This window comes from Sipha flava, unplaced genomic scaffold (assembly GCF_003268045.1).
Source record: "Sipha flava isolate LNK unplaced genomic scaffold, YSA_version1 100_pilon_pilon, whole genome shotgun sequence".
NCBI classification, from domain to species: Eukaryota; Metazoa; Arthropoda; class Insecta; order Hemiptera; family Aphididae; genus Sipha; species Sipha flava.
In genome coordinates this window covers 14,204-31,182 of record NW_020271714.1, presented here as the reverse complement: position 1 = coordinate 31,182, position 16,979 = coordinate 14,204, and the positions used below count along the sequence as shown (strand labels likewise).

Below are 16,979 nucleotides of genomic sequence, written 5' to 3'. Positions count from 1 at the left end.
AGGTTAGATTATATTTTTTAACTTAAATGTAAGTTTATAATATATGTAGTACTCATTTTTTATGCATACGTATGTATTTATTTCATTGGGATTCAGTGATGCTACTACGGGGGTGCTAGGAAGGTATTTCAGCATCCCCAACTTAATTAAAAGCACCCCCATATTCCATGTCGTTGTAAATTAAAAAATCTGTAGTTAATAATGATAAGTTAAAGTTTGTTGACCAATGTCTATGGAAATGCTGTTATGTCACGATCACTTGTTTTAAGTGACAAACGATTTCTTAAAGGTCGTAATAAAGTTGAAGACCAATAACGTGTTGGCCGTGCTTCCTTGTCCATGCTTGTCAAAAACTGACAGTAATATTTAAAAAAAATCAATGATATCATAAAAAAAGACTGAAAATTAAAATGTCAGCTGAAATGGTTAATATTAACAGGATGACCAAGTTAGGCTAATTTTGCATGATTAATTGAATATGATTGAAATTTGTGCTAAAAGGTCCCTAAAAACCTCTCTTAGGAACAAATAGACGATAAGCGTCAAATTTACACATTCTCGAACGGAATAAGAAATGAGCCAAACTTGTTGGAAAGGTTTATAACATGTGATGTAACTTGAATTTTATAATATGATCCCGAAACTAAGAGACAACCTATGTATTGGAAAACTTCGACATTGCCAAATATAAAAAAAATCTAGAATAAGCAAGACAAAATAAAGGCTATGTTCATCGTATTTATTGATGTTAAGGGGTGTTTATGATTGAATAGGTACCACAAGGACAAACAATAATTCAACATTATTATTTATGTCTTGACAATGCTCATATAACAAGTAAGAAAAAAGCGACTAAAGTTATAGAAAAATGAATTGGGAATCTTGAATCGTTGCATCAAGACAACGGCTCATACTGCTCTATCTGTAAAGTTTTTTGTGGCCCAAATTGGAATTCCAGTGCTAAAAAAACCCCAATATACATCAGGTCTCGCTCCATGCGTTTAAAGGATATATTTTGAGTCATTTGAAAGCGTAAAAACAAAACCGACAGAGGATTAAAACCAATACAAGAAAAAAATGTTCACCACTGTTTCAATCAATAGAAAATATGAATGGTGCGATATATCAAACTTAAAGAAAAATATATAGAAGGGAAAATATTAAATTATTGAAAATTCTAAATAAAAAATATTTGAATTAAAAGTTTCATTACTTAATAGACACACCTCATATTATGGTATTATGAATATAATAATGGTATAATTTAAATATTGGCTATATGTAATGAAAAGGGATGTGGTTTCAGAATATTGCACCAACAAGAATTGAACTTTACTTGTATATAACTGCTTGCATATAACAATAATTTAAACCAGGTGCTACATCGTTATACAAATACACATAGATCCTGCTTGGAAACTAAAATGTAATAACTATAAACATACCTTGTACCAGCTATATTGACTGAAATATCTGAATTACGTCTTTTTATTACATTGTCTTAGTTTTATAGACTTAATTTCTTTCAATTGTTTTATTATTATTATTAATTACGGGTTAGTAATGGATTTAGATATATTACGTCATTGCGATATGGATTTAATTTTCTATTTCCATTAAAAATCTACGTAAATAAATAGTGTTTATAAAAGTGATCACGTGTTTATAGTATGAATAACTATTTGTATATTTTTTACAAGATAAGGAGCATTATTGTAGTATTTGTTAATAATAAAGTATAAGCACAATAACTATAATAAATAACAATAATCAATGAATCTATCATTTATTTTGTTCTAGACGTAGACATTATTTTAAATTTTCTATGATTATATATTGAACTCAACTATTGATTTTAAATATAATGACTAAAATTTGTGGCACTACAGACTTGTATCCGGATTGTACCACGATAAAACGACCAGCTTTTCGTAAAAAAATATTTTTCATTGATGCGTATAATTAATAAAAAAAAATTTGTTTTAGGTGTAGGACAAGGGTGGGCCGACTCCGAACAGTTAGAAGAAATGTGACGGAAAATAAGATTGATGCATTTAATTACATTAAATTAATTTTAATAGTACGAAAAAAAACGCCAAAGATTTTTGTAGAAAACAAAAAGGGAAGGGAAAATGTATTTTTTAATTTTACACTATGAGCTTATATTGTAAATTAACAAAACGTTTAAAAATATTACCTAATAGTTTTTTCTGTTTGCTTTTAATGCAGCTTGTAAATATTGTATGAATCACCGAGCAGAGCTCCGCTTATATCGTACAATAATAAATAGTGTTCACAAAAATCAATAATCCGTCAATACAAAATGTAAGTGGCCCGCAATTACTAAACGGTATTTAAACAAAATGATTATCAAGACTTTCGATATACTTAATATTCAGTAAAATGTTGAAACATAATTTAAATTTCAATTCGTAAAACACAAAATTAATTAATAAAAATGTAATATATCAGTTAACATATTATTTTTATTTCTACAAAGTGTAGAACGAAAAATAGATTATTTTGATTTAAACTTTTGGCTCATCCAAATTAAAATACAAATCGTAAATAATAATATCTAAAAAATAAATGTTGGCAAGAATCAAATTTCAGGTAATATAATAATAACTAATAGGTTATAGCTTTTAATTTTTATAAAACCTAAATTAAAACTAAAAATGCTAGTTTTCATTTAATTTTTTCCATTAATGTAAATTCATTGACATTTTTAAACGTCTATAATACTTATGTGATATTTCAATTAAATAGTGCCTTACTGCTAAGTTAACAAAATTGATACATAATGCCGTAATATAATGAAATGATTTTTTTTTCTTGAATTTTAAGTAATTCTTTGAAGCCATCATTGGAAAGTGTTAAAAAATAACGTTTTAAAAAATTTATGTATTAAACAATTTATGGGTAGGTACCTAATATATGCGTCATATGCATGTACCTAATAATTATTTTTAGTATTGTAAACCGGTAAGTTTATGTGAAACTTCTGGAGTACTCCTACTAGCTACTAAATAATAATTATATAGTGTAAAATTGCATAAATGACGGAACAAAAAAACAAAAATATTCTTAGTTTCATCAACAACTAGTGTTGTGTTGTCAAAGACATATCATTAAACTATGTGATATACAGTTGTATGATTGCACGTTTTTTGAAGACAGCGTTTGAAATCGTCATGAAAATTTGTGAATGCACGCAAGAAACGTTCAAAACGATTTCAGCTGATTGCCATTTTTCTTTACTTCAATTGACCTTACTTCAAACAATGACGTCACTAGACAGCTAATAGACTATATATCTATATATTTATATTTTATTAATATTGAAATTACCATCATACACTTTTATAAAATGTACGTTGATATTTAGGTATGTATATCCTACCTTCTATTTAAAAATTAATAATTTTTCTTTCTATCGACTTATTCGTAAATTGTATTTACTAATTTCAATTTTTTTTTAAATCATCTTTTGGTCGATACTGTATATATAAATATATAAATAGCCTCGAGGCTAACACCTAGCGGTGAGTGAAAAGAAAATATGTTACAAACGTGACCATAATTTTCTTTTTACTTTTCTTAATTAAATTTTATTGTAAACAAAATGTCAAACGCACCTAACCTACCATATCTGCTCGGTACCCATCGCAGCTGGCCTGCAGATGACGATTAATTTTTGTATATGAATGCCAACAGTGTCATACAGTTAAGAAGGCATGACCGTTTACATGACTTTTTTTTTTTTTTAATTGTAATTGATCTTTGTGATTCCAACAACCACTTTATTTTTACATTATCACGTTGTTAACTGTTACTAAAAATATACATGTGTTTAAACTGTCACAAGCTATCTTCAAACGTCGGTTGTATCATTAATTAATAGTAGTGGCATTCATCAGCAGTTACATCTGTATCACGATACCAAACGCATCGCATTTTATTCGAATATTGGTAAACGCAGTTACTATAGGATTTTCATTTCATTTCGAATAACACTGGAATGTTCAAATCCATCATCCATCTCGTTTTCCTGCCCATTTAATACTGGATACAAAAACGGCTCGTGTTTGTGTCAAACACACTCAATGGTAATAGCTTAAAATTCCGAAAAAACTTTTAATTTTGCTTGACACGGTCTGAATATTGTTTTTCCGTAACAACTGGTAACCAAATACGCGGACCGAAAGGAAGTACAGCAACATAAAAGTAACCGTAACGTATGTATACCACGTGTTTTTTTTTCGCGGAACCTTGTACGGCGTGATATAAAACTTAACAGGAATGTCAGTTAATCCATATACGCGCGGGTTCCTTGTCAAACGTTGTTGTGGAGGACTGTCGCAATCCTTTATGACGACGGATAAATGTATAATATGTAAATCAGCGGCTACCTAAGCGATACGGACACCGAAGGGGGAATTCAATGTCGTTTGCAAATAGTTTTGTACGTGTATAAGTGTAATAACTACAATGTATAGCGCATATCGGTAGGGTCGATTTCGTGCAGGCGAATAGTGTCTTGCGTAAAAAATAAACGAATGCACGATCAGACCTTAATAATAATGTGATACGAAGCGAGGGGTACGAATCGCGCGTCGAAATAATGATCAACAAGACGACAACACAAGTGCGAAATATGCATAATACGCACGCAGATAACCATGGATAGGGTGAAATTAAACGGGAGCGTTATGCAAAAAAAGCTATATGTACCTATCTATAATGCTACTCTAATAGGTGACTAGTGAAAAGGGTTTAACATTCCCCCCCCCCAAATTAAAAATCGAATCGATGTACACATGAAATAATTAAACGTAACGCGTTATAAATATATAGGCATAACGACAATATTTGTATACCTAACTACTAATTAACACTGTTGTTCGCGTGGTGCGTGCATAGTATGATCCATTGTACCGATGAATCTGACGTCTAAACGCATGATGTTTTATGTCGAGCTGAAGTGGGGTTTTGACGTAATACATATTTTAAGCTTTGAACTACAGTACGATAAAAAAATATTATGACGTTACTGTATCTTGTAATAATAACAATGAAAGTATTATATTCTTAAAGTTAAGATAACTAAAAATATATTTTTGTTATTATAGTGATCAGTAATATAGATAAAAAGCAGAAAAAACGATTGTTTAACAAATAAACAATCAACGTCGAACGTTTACGTCAAAATATTAAAATATAATCTGAAAAAAAAAATGGTCTACAATGCATATAGATTTTAGCAAGAAAAATTATCGTGTTATAAACAATTAATCAATAGTATTTACTAACAATGAAACAATGAAAACATTATTGGAAAAAGTTCAAAATACCTCGGCTTTCTCGGGAGGTGGATGTTTTAAGCGTAAGACAATCCTTTGTAGTTTTGCACCCTAGTTAATTTAATGGTATTGCGCCTATGCGACTGTTATTTCTACAGCCAAACGTACGCCAATTCTTTGTTTTCATTATCGATATATTATTTGTCTCTTAGATTTATTATGCGTTATAATTACATAAAACCGATTTATAAAACCAATTATCTTATTAAAAACAGACTTATAAATTATTTAGAAGAGAATAATTTATTGCCTGTCTCACGACACGGTGTTAGAAAAGGTCTTGGGGCAAATAACGTTTTGGAAAATCTTACCAAAGAAATATACGATAATCTTGATAAGCACAGCCAAACCATGGGCATATTTTTAGATCTTAGTAAATCCTTTAATAGTATATCACATGCAATTCTGTTAAAAAACTTAAAAAATTACTTTGGCATAACTGTGAAAGCTTACTGTACTTATAATAAATCTTATTTAAAAGGCATGTTTTAACAGGTCGCAAGAGGAAGTACACTCAGCAACATACATTAGATTTAAAAAGGTGTTTTCTCAGGGTACAGTTCTATCTTCAAATATTTACATAATGGATGTGTGTATTTCCAGCTGAACGGAAACATACACTCTTATACTGACGATACTGCCATTGTACGTAATATTCGACACTACCTGGCAATCGATTCAGAATAAAACAAAATCAGATAATATTTTTCTGGATGACGGGTTTTTCAGTAATAATTTAATAATTAATTATAATTAATCGAAATTGATTGCATTTTCAAATGACTTAAGAATTGCACCACAGAAAAACTCCACATTTAAAAAGGTATAACCCTTTACTTTTGATTCGAAAATAGGTTGACGTATCACTTATCGTCAGTTTACATAATTACTGAAAGAAGTGTACAACCCATTAGTGACACCATTATTTAGACAAATGAACTGTGCAAGTACGTTTGAGCATTTACGAAAAAGTACGTGCTCGGGTATGTGTGTGTGTCGGTATAGATCAAATATGTATTTGTATACATACACGGATTAACACGCTCACGTTACACCCCAAGATATCTTTTTCGAAGCTCACGAGGACCAGGAAAACGATATTTACTCTATTCCCTATTGCTATAACTTATATTGCCGTAACCTTGTAAGCTCGTAAGATTTGTAACATTCTAGTCGAAACAACTGAATTAAAATTAATTAAAAATAAATAAATTCATACATTTAATAGAGTACTGAATTTACGCTCCATGGGTATTGAGGTAATGGTTATTATTATATATATATATATATATATATACATACATATTTAGTTAAATTATCTAATTAAAGTTTTGATATGGACCCTTTCTCTTTCTAGGCTAGTGGTTTTCAATTAGTATGAAACTATAAGGTAATTTAAATTTAAATCGGGCCGGGGACGTATTTTTTAGCTTATGAAAAAAAATATTATTATTTTGATTTTTTTTTTACCTGTACACGCCTTTTGGTAATATTAATAATTCAAAGACGTTTATTGAAAGTATTTCATTTTATGTGAAATACTATATCTATCATATTTAGGTAACGTTTAATTACAAGTTACTAAAATATAAGTAATTTAAATAACTTACCAACTTTGTAAGACGAATGAAATCCTTACCTTTTTGTTAATCTCATCCAAGCCTGGCTTCATGCTTAACGTTTTCACTTCGAACACAACCCCGGACCGCTTATTAAAAACCACCGATTTAGGCTTCAACTACAACGCAGTCTCCTGTCACAACAATGGTGCGAAACAAACGAACGTAAAATTGTACGAATATTATGTATAAATATATTCATTACATGTTATTTCCAGGGCTTAAGTGCACAATTTTTTTGGGGCCTCCCAAGTCAAAAAATTTTTCAGAAAAATCATCATAGAGTGGGGGGGAATGTTGATAATAAAAAAATATTTATATGTTAAAAGCATGATTTAAGATAATTATCTTAAATCATGGTTAAAAGTGTAAAATACTTACTTATCATAAAATTTATAAAATTTCCAAGTCAAATTAAATATAAATCAGTGGTTCTAAAAATGGTAATTGTGTGAACGAAATACTCATAGCGTCACCAACAATCTAAATTCTAATCTCTTTTCTATGGTCACCAACGACGGGTAAACCTGTAAATACTGGGCTTGAATAAATCTATAAATAGTTATTAGGTATCAAGTATTTCCGATGTTCAAACAATTTTTAATTATTATTATTTTAATATTTTGTGATGGGAACTGATAGAACTGGGGCGTGGAATGACAAAAATAACCAAAATTTAACTGACAATTTAATGATAAAAATATATTGAACTCTAAACATCGACAGTTGGTATTATATTTTACAAAATTAATGTTTGTGGAATTAATTTAAAAATATAATTTTCTACAACTTACGGAGACAGGGAGGCCCCAGAAATTGGGGGGGGGGGGCAATTGCAAGTGCTCCATCTGCACTTGCGTAAATCAGGGCCTGGTTATTGCTTATGAAAATACGTTTAACGACAACATAGTGGGTAATATAATATGCGTGATCGTTTTTAGATATTTTTGTGTTCGGCGCGCTCATATATATGAATGGTATAGAAAGATAATAACAGCTAGTCACTTGTTAACGAAAAAGTTAGTTGATATAGTACCAGCTCATCCTATCGTACCAACAAAATGTACAGTGCGCATTGAAAAGTATGTAACAGTATCCACTATTGACTTTAAGAAAAAACAGTATTTATAAAATGCATCAGCATACCAGATTTCGATGATTCATTCCGTTTTATTATTGTATTATATTTCTAATCAATGGTTATTTTATATCGTTTTTTTTCAACAGCTTTGGACATATTCTACAATATGCGTATTATATATATTCAACACCGTTAGTCGCTGTTTGCAATCTGGTATTCCAATAAATTGATATCAGTTCACAGAGATCCAATGATTCCAAATATTATGTTGTCATAAATTACGTGAAAAAAATTATGAAAATATAATAATTTTTTGTTTACTAAGTTATATATTAGCCGTTAATATGTGATAAATCTTTTCCTTTGGAGTGAAAGAACAAAGAATTGAGAACGCCAAAAATATCACTGAAGGGAGGGAGGGATTGTGTCCCTGAATACGCCAATGCACGAAAATCATTTCATTTAGGTATTAAAAACTTTATTTATTTAACAATCATTATAGAGTGTCTGTTAATAACTATCCTAATCAGTAGACACATAGTAAAAATAACGAATCTGAGTCACAGTAAACAAAACTCTCCTTAAAGACAAGTAAAACAATTGATTATAAATAGTTTTCACAAACCGTATCAATAACATAAATTTTTAATTGCAATTAGTTTTATAAAAAAAATATTATAGATTAAAAATATAAAGGTTTATTTATTTTTATTTTTATTATTTCAGTTCAACATAATATGTTAAAATAATACAATTTCACAAAACTATGCATTATTTAGTCTTAACTGTTCAATAGTTTAAAAATTACAAAACCTATTATAATATTCAATATAAAATTAATTTAACTAATTTTTTTTACAAGTTACCCATCATTTTCAAATTTTAAATATGTATGGAAATAAATCTTCTAACCAAAATAATTGTTTAATACATTTCAGACATTTTTAATTAGCCAATTAATTTAGTTAGAATATAACAATATTGAATAATATCAATTTACAATATACTATTAATATTCATATATTACATGGGAAATTAAAATTCTTCTATTAGTTTACAAAAATATATTCAATAACTTAGAGCTTTTAGAAGCTCAAGAATAAAAAAAAAAAATAGTAATAAAAAAAAAAAAAACAATATTTCTTCACAAGGTTTTGTTCCTTTTAGAAATAATAATAGAAAAAACAAAATGAAGTACTACTTATAAGTAAAAACATTTTTCTATTACATTAATATTTAAAAGTTCTTTAAATACAACATAATTTATTGTAATGAACGTTTTTCATTATTAGAAGGCCTAAGAGGTATTGTTGCAGAAACAGCATCAGGAAATCTTTGATGATAACGCTCCAAACGTAAAAATTTAACAGTAACTAATTTGCCTAAAACAAAAAAAAAAATTTTATGTTAAAATTATCAAAATCATAAGATAAAGCATTATTGAAATATAATATAATAATTAAATATAATACATACCATCATACCAAAATCCATGTAACTGTCTATAAGCTTTTCCTGCTTCAGCAGGAGAAGCACACTTAACATAAACACATCCTTCTAGACTGTTACCATCAACTGAAAGATGTAGAACCTCAACACCATCGCATTTTTCTAAAATGGCATCTTTAACACGTGTTATACAATCAGTTCCAATCAAACTGTGACAAAATGAACAAAATATTTACTAATAATATGTACCATTTTAAATAAAAAGCATAAGGTCAGATGTACAAATAATGAACTTACGAATCTGGTCCGAACATGTGACGGATTTTCAGACAGGAAGTAGGACTTGGTTGAGGAGAATTCATACTACCTTCATTAGTTTCAAATGCTTGACCTTGCCAAACTTTTTTCCTAAAATAATATAATAATAAAAACATTGGTATAATAAATAAGTTAAAATGCATGACAATGTATGTGTTAATTATATAAATACTATACATTTTTAAAAACTTAATTTTATTATATCTTTATATTAAATGTTAACTTTAATTTATAAATGGCTTTTATAATAACAAATATAAATTAAAACTATAAATCAAAACCATACGCAACTATGCAATTTACATGGATTTCATAGAATTAATTTGTTTTAGTGAGCTAAAAAAATATAATAATAAATTTATAAATAATATTAAAAATGTAATATTAGTTAATACCTTCATCAAGCGGACACTTAAAAATGGTAAAAAATTAAGTACCTAAAAAAAAAAAAAAGAGGAAAAATATCTAAATTAATTATTATTTAATACCTTATTGATCTAGTTGGGACCCAGACAATATAACAAAAAAAATGTATGAATTACAGATGACTATTTTCACTATGATGACAAATCATAAATATCTAAGTTAAATATAAAAAGAAAAGAAAAAAATTAAAATAAGCAAAACTACTTTGGAAGAAAGATTTATATCCTGCATAATTTATGATATCTACCTTATAAAAAATAAAAACATGCTCTTTGAACAGTTGTAATAACAAATTGATTACCAAACAAAAAACATGTTATACTTTTTAATATCAAAAAATGTATAAGGGTAATTTAAACTAAACAAATCAAGATTCATATTTTATTAACTAAGAATTAAAATAAATTATGTATATTAATGAATTTATTTTAATTATACAGAAAATAATAATTCCTCTAACTTACAAATGTAATGAAGTCTAAATAATATTATTGGTAAAAGTAGCATCAAGTTTTTGAGTTTATAATTAAGTACTTAATTATAAGTACTTAGGCCAACATCAAATTAGATCGAATACTTTTAATAAAAATCGGCTACTTTATAATACTAAATATAAAGTATGTTAAACAGTCAATTATATAACTGTGATTTAGTAATAAATTACTCACGCTGAACCAGGTGACATAGGTTGAACCCATCTCCAAACATGAAAGTCTTCACCATCAATTTGCTGAATTCCAGATCTTACTCTTGATTCTGATTCGGTAAAGTACTGTTCAACTTCATTCCAAATTTTAGATTTAGCTAAATAATAAAATGGATTTTATGAAAAAAAATTATTTACAAATAATAATCAATCATTTAATACCTTGTCTTTCATTGAGTGGAATTAATTGATCACGTATATGTATAATTGGCAGATAACCTTCATTTGGTCTATATTGTGCTTGTTGTTTCAATAAATCAATGGTACTTTCAACTAATCGATTAACTTCTTGCCTATGTTTTTCACTTTTAGTCGTAACATAGCATATTCCAAAATAAACACTAATAATAGCCAAAGCCACTAAAAAAAAAAAAAAAATAGATTTAATTTTTTTTTATTCAACATGAGAAATGAGTTAGATCACAGACAACGCATAGAGCATTCAATTTTCAATCATTTTGAGGCCGCGACGCTCTATAATGTCACCAAGATTTTGAGTGACCATTTTATTATAACATTAAAAAGTAATGATAAATTAATATAATTATTATGATTAATATAACGATTTTATTGACGATTCTAAACTTTTATTAATTATAATTAATAACAATGTACATTATGATGATATTTACTAAAACACCATACTAATGAAAATCGCTGGCATAGAGAATACTCTAAAATGTGTGTATCTATTTATTAAAACTGTATCCTATATGCATATTTATAAAGTACAATTTGTATAAAAAGCACATGAATGACAATATTTGTTTTTTGTTTTTACTTTTATGTCAAAGAATTGAATGCTTATTCGATAATGTTCCCACAAGAATGTATTTATAAGTGTTAGATAAATATTGCATTGATGAGAAACAAACTTTAAACATTGTAAATGATCTAAGAAAATAGGTATATAAATTGAGCGTTGACATAAAAATTATTCTTTTTAATAAAATAAAATTATATCAATTAGCTTAAAATATTTGAGGTTTATTTACCAACTCCAAGCCATAAAACAAGATAGAACATGTTGGCGAAAATATTTTTAACAGCACAGAAAATTGGTAAATTTGGTTGCACGTTTATATTAAATGCATTATCATCAAATCCAATGGGCGAATCAGAATAAGTTTTTGCAATATTCATAAATAGTCCAATTAGTTCTTCGATATCTCTAGATGGCATATTTTCATGGGTAGAAATATATTCAAACACAGTTTTTGCTTCCATAATTGGTTTTATATCTGAATTTTCACATTGGTTCTTTATAAATTTATCTTGAACTTCTGATATCAAAAAGTTATATAATAGTTGAGTTTTTTCTTGTTCTGCATTACAATCTAATGTTTCTAGATTTTTAACAGCACACAATGTATTCAAAACACCTGGAAATTAGTACAAATTATTAATAATATAAATTTATTTTATTTTTTAAATTATCAACTATGAAAGGACTAATTTATATCATATTATCTGATACATAAAGAACTAACAGTAATATAAGATGTTAATTGTTATTTATAATTATTATTTTAAGTTGTCTAATACAACATATTTTTAAATAGTTTGATATATAGTTTTAAATAATTGATATTACATTTGATTAGTATATATTATTGTATTATATACATTATTACATTTTTCTTTTCATCAAGTGTAATAATTCTCAAAATTGTAAGTAATAGTATAGATAAGATATTATTTTTCTTTAATGATTTGAACAGAAACTTTATTATTAATTTTGTTAATATAATATCATATAATACAATTTTTCTACAGTTTAAAACATTTATTAAAAGAATAATATGATGGTGATAATCTAACTATGAATTTAAATTTTAAATATAATAATAAAAAGAAAATAAATTAATAAATATTTCATAAAATAATTAAAAATTAAAACAGTAATAGATTAATAATTATACTCATTAATATATAAATAAATAGTTTATAAATAATTGTTTAGTCTAGCATATTATTATATTTGTAACGTACGACTGGTTTCCAATTAAAAATTTGTCAAGTACATACAAAATCAATGAAATCACGATTGAATATGAAAAAATAAAGGAAGGAGAAAATTTGGTAATTTTACATAAAGATAATTAATTTCAATAGGATAAATTATTTAAAATGTATTAATATAAGATATTTCTAAGTCTGTATTAAAATTAAAATATATATTATGGTAATTATCTAAAACATGATTAGCAAAATTTGAATTAGGGTTAGTCTATCTTAATTTTATTTCAGATAAGTATTCTTTATATCTTATTTTAAATCTTTCTATTTGTCTTACATATATAAAATTTATTACAATTAAGTATATTTATATACCAGTATTTTCAATAGAAGAGGGATTTTATTTAAATGTCTTATTTGATTATTAGTAGTTTTAAAGGTGTTTTTTACATTATTAGTATTATTGTTTAGAATTTCAGCAAATTTATCAGATATATTACTTAAAACAACCAATTTTTCTCAATGTATTCCTTCCTTTTTTTTCATATTCAATCGCGATTTTAATGATTTGGTGTATATAGGACGATGAATTTTTAATTCAAAGCTGGTTATTTTTTACAAATATAATAATACACCAGGTTGAGCATTTATTTATTTATTTCTATACATAAAATATTTGTTTGTATATTAATTTCAAAAATTATGATTTCAAAAAAACAAAGTTATAATTTGTAAATATATTATTACCTGAAGGTAATACAAATGTACTTGATTGTATTGAAGTAAAGTATAATCCAAAAATGACTACAAAAAATCCAACAAAAAGTAATATGATATATTGAGTATTTCTTGTATAGCTAGTTCCTTGGTGTCTTTGTGGTGTTGGTTGAACATATCTCCTGTAATAAATATAATTTTAACTAACTATTTTCTTAATTATTTTTCAATTATTTTAGCAAACCTTGAATTTTGAGAATAAATTGATAAAACAGGCGATTGAAAATCAAATTGTGAAGTATTTGTCACATCAGAGTTATCTGTTAAATATATATAAAATGCAATGATATAATTAATTAATGAATATGAAATATAATAAAGCTTTTAATGTCATTAATATCCTTATTGATAAATTTAAATGTTAATTAATTTAAATTTATAAGATTTGATAGTAGTTTAATATATATATAACTTAAGAAACTATAAATATTAATAGACAAAATATTATAAATAAACAATAGATTTTTTTTATTAATTATAACATAAAAATTTATAAAAAATAAATATTTGAATCTTACATGAAATAACTCATTTCCAACGAAATTAAAATAGAATAGTTTCTAATATTTTAATTAATATCAGTGATTGTTTCCAACTTTATCCTTACAAGACAAAAATATATTTTCTTCTAATATTAATAAAAGTCACAATTATGTAATCATAATAAAAATCTAACCCAAATATAAACTTGGTTTAGTTGGGAATCAATGATCACAATAGGTTAAGTTACCAAGAAAAGAAAAAAATGAATGAAGTGATTTATGAATTAGATAATTATTACCAAAAAAATTTTAGGACCAGAGTATTATACTTAATTTACTTTGTGATTGATCCATCATTTTTTTTCTCCACCTTTGTATAGCCTTATCAGCGTTTGGAGTTTCAGTAAGAGGATCCGACCGAGGTCTTCGAATGACAGGTTCTCTCGAAGTTATGTTTATACTGGAGTCAAGGAGCCTAGGCGTTTTAATTTCAGTCTGTATTTCAGGTAATTTGTTAAGAAACTTTTTGGAGTCTGTAAAGTAATTCAATGTTGTTAAAACTTGGTGGATAGTGTAGAGTTTCTAAAAAGATTAGTAAAATATTTAAGATATCAGAATATTGTTTGAAACGAAATGCATAGCTATAATATAGTAACCTGGTAACAAATAAGAGTTTTGATCTTCGTCTTCACTGGCAGAATTATTCCAATTTGAAACGTTTAACAAAGAGCTGTTATCTTTAACGGACGAGCCAACCTGGTTCATTTGCACATTTGCATCATGTTCGAGTTTTGCGAGTTTTTTCAGCAACAATCCTCTGGTGGAATTGGTGACTGGAGGGACCACGGTGTTGAACACGGACAAACGATGCCGCAGTTCTTGGTCGGTCAAGTGTTCGCCCATCGTACGTCTGCAAATCAGAACTGGTCGTGAAAAACGACGCCGGGATCGAGAGGTTTAAATATGGGTGTATAGTAATAATAGTGTAATAATAATGGCCTGGGCTATTCGAACCGGATTCCGATCGTTCAGCGGACGATTTCACTCACGTTTATCCGGCGTTCGGTTGGACGAGTGTTGCGCGGGAGACGAACGAATCCGGTCGGCACTTGTTCCAGCACATCAAAGACGATTCGAAAATTTTACGTGATCCAGACGACCGTAGGACCAGGGAAAAACGTCGCGCGTTACAGCACCAGCGGTAACGGTCGCGGTCTGCGGCGAAAATTTATTGTGATTGGGTTTAACCTACAAGATCAATTACCGTCGAAAATTCCGTTACTTTTAATCAGCAACCTTGGTCCGTGCACCGCGTTACCGACGTATAGACCCTGTGCTGCACGAGCTGTCGGTTTCGCACGCGGTCCGCGGGGACGGGCGGTACAGTCACGCCGAACGCAGTGATAACGTTTCTCCCCCCCCCCCCCCCCCCGTTGTGAAATTATAAAAATTTTAACGCGACGTACAATACACCATCTTGCAGTAATGTCGTGCACGGTACCACAGGTGCGTACAATAATGCACTACAATATACTATACGTATTCGTGCGGTGTACCCGTAATCATTGGTGCCACATGGTTTGACCGCGATAACTACTACGACACGACTCGTCCAAGGTTACCGGTGGCACGGCTTATTCGTCGCGCACAGGTACACGCGTAGACGGGCACTTGCACCCGCCACGAACCCGTTGATTAGCGTACATGGACCGCGGTATGCGGCATCGTGACCGTTTATCTTTTCTTCTTTTTTTTTGATATTATGATAAGACCAATACCATGGTTGATGATAACATTTATTATCACAAAAATTGAAAATTTAAATTTAATGGAGGCAGAATCGAATTATATCGTTTTCCGTCAGAGACAAAATGATATGTTTAAAGAAAAACCGAATCGTTTCATTTCACCTCGCAGCAGGGGCGGACTGTGTATCGAGGGGCCAGGAGGGGAGAGCATCAACTGGACCTATTATTATTACATTTGAATTAATACTATGAAAGATATAACAGGATACCTAGACAAGGGTACGTGCCTGTGTTTGGGAAAGTTAGCCGTTAAAACGTTGCTTCGGGTACACCACGTAAAGTTTTTTCCTTATATCCGTGTGGGATGGAACAGACAATGAAATATATTCTGCAATGCTTAATCTGTCTTTAGTCGTACACACAAGATGATGTTGTGAAGCAAATAACAACGCCAAAGACGTAGCTAGTTTTTGGGCTGAAACCATATGAACCAGAAAACGACATTATAATTTAATATTACATTTTGTATATGGGTACAGTGACGGTGCTAGAATTTGCGAGGCCTTGGACAAAATTAATGTTGGGTCTTATAATTTATATTAATAATATATTTTAAGTTCAGTTAAATCAGAACCGCGGGGCCTTAATTATAATTTAAGTCGCGGGGCCCTAGGAAACTGCTCCTATTTCCCACCCCCTCGCGTCGTCCCTGTATGGGTAATTAATATAACACTATCGAGGGCCTAGGAGGCGATCGCCCCTTTACCTCCCTGGCCAGTTCGCTCCTGCCTCACAATTCTAAGTCACCTCGATTGATGGTATGTAACTTATAAATATTTTTGTAACAACAAGTTAATATTATATTTTATGAATTTCAGTATACTTATCATGACTTCAACCATTTTTATAATTTTTTATTGGTTACCAAAATAACAATTTATAAAATATCAATTTGGAAAATAATAATTTTAAAGGAACATTTGGAAATATTTATTTAATTTTAATACGAACCTTGAGTTTGTTTGCTTGAATTAAATTTTTTTTAAATCTG

General features: G+C 28.6%; 1 protein-coding gene across 2 annotated transcripts; it reads right to left on the bottom strand.

Annotated features, from left to right (window-relative positions):
* Positions 1-9,264: 9,264 nt before the first annotated feature.
* On the bottom strand, positions 9,265-15,843 carry LOC112679925 (inner nuclear membrane protein Man1). 2 transcript variants are annotated; one of them, XM_025549882.1, is made up of 11 exons: positions 15,445-15,843; positions 14,837-15,090; positions 14,519-14,713; positions 13,883-13,958; positions 13,669-13,820; positions 11,958-12,344; positions 11,125-11,322; positions 10,925-11,060; positions 9,810-9,920; positions 9,540-9,721; positions 9,265-9,445 (listed from the first exon to the last, which is right to left on the bottom strand). In XM_025549882.1, exons 2-11 carry the CDS (start codon positions 15,081-15,083, stop codon positions 9,327-9,329), a joined length of 1,803 nt encoding a protein of 600 aa, XP_025405667.1. In that variant the 5' UTR covers positions 15,084-15,090; positions 15,445-15,843; the 3' UTR covers positions 9,265-9,326. The 2 variants fall into 2 exon arrangements, with proteins under 2 accessions (XP_025405667.1, XP_025405660.1); XM_025549875.1 differs by having other exon boundaries at positions 9,266-9,445; positions 15,230-15,842.
* Between the last annotated feature and the right edge of the window lie 1,136 nt (positions 15,844-16,979).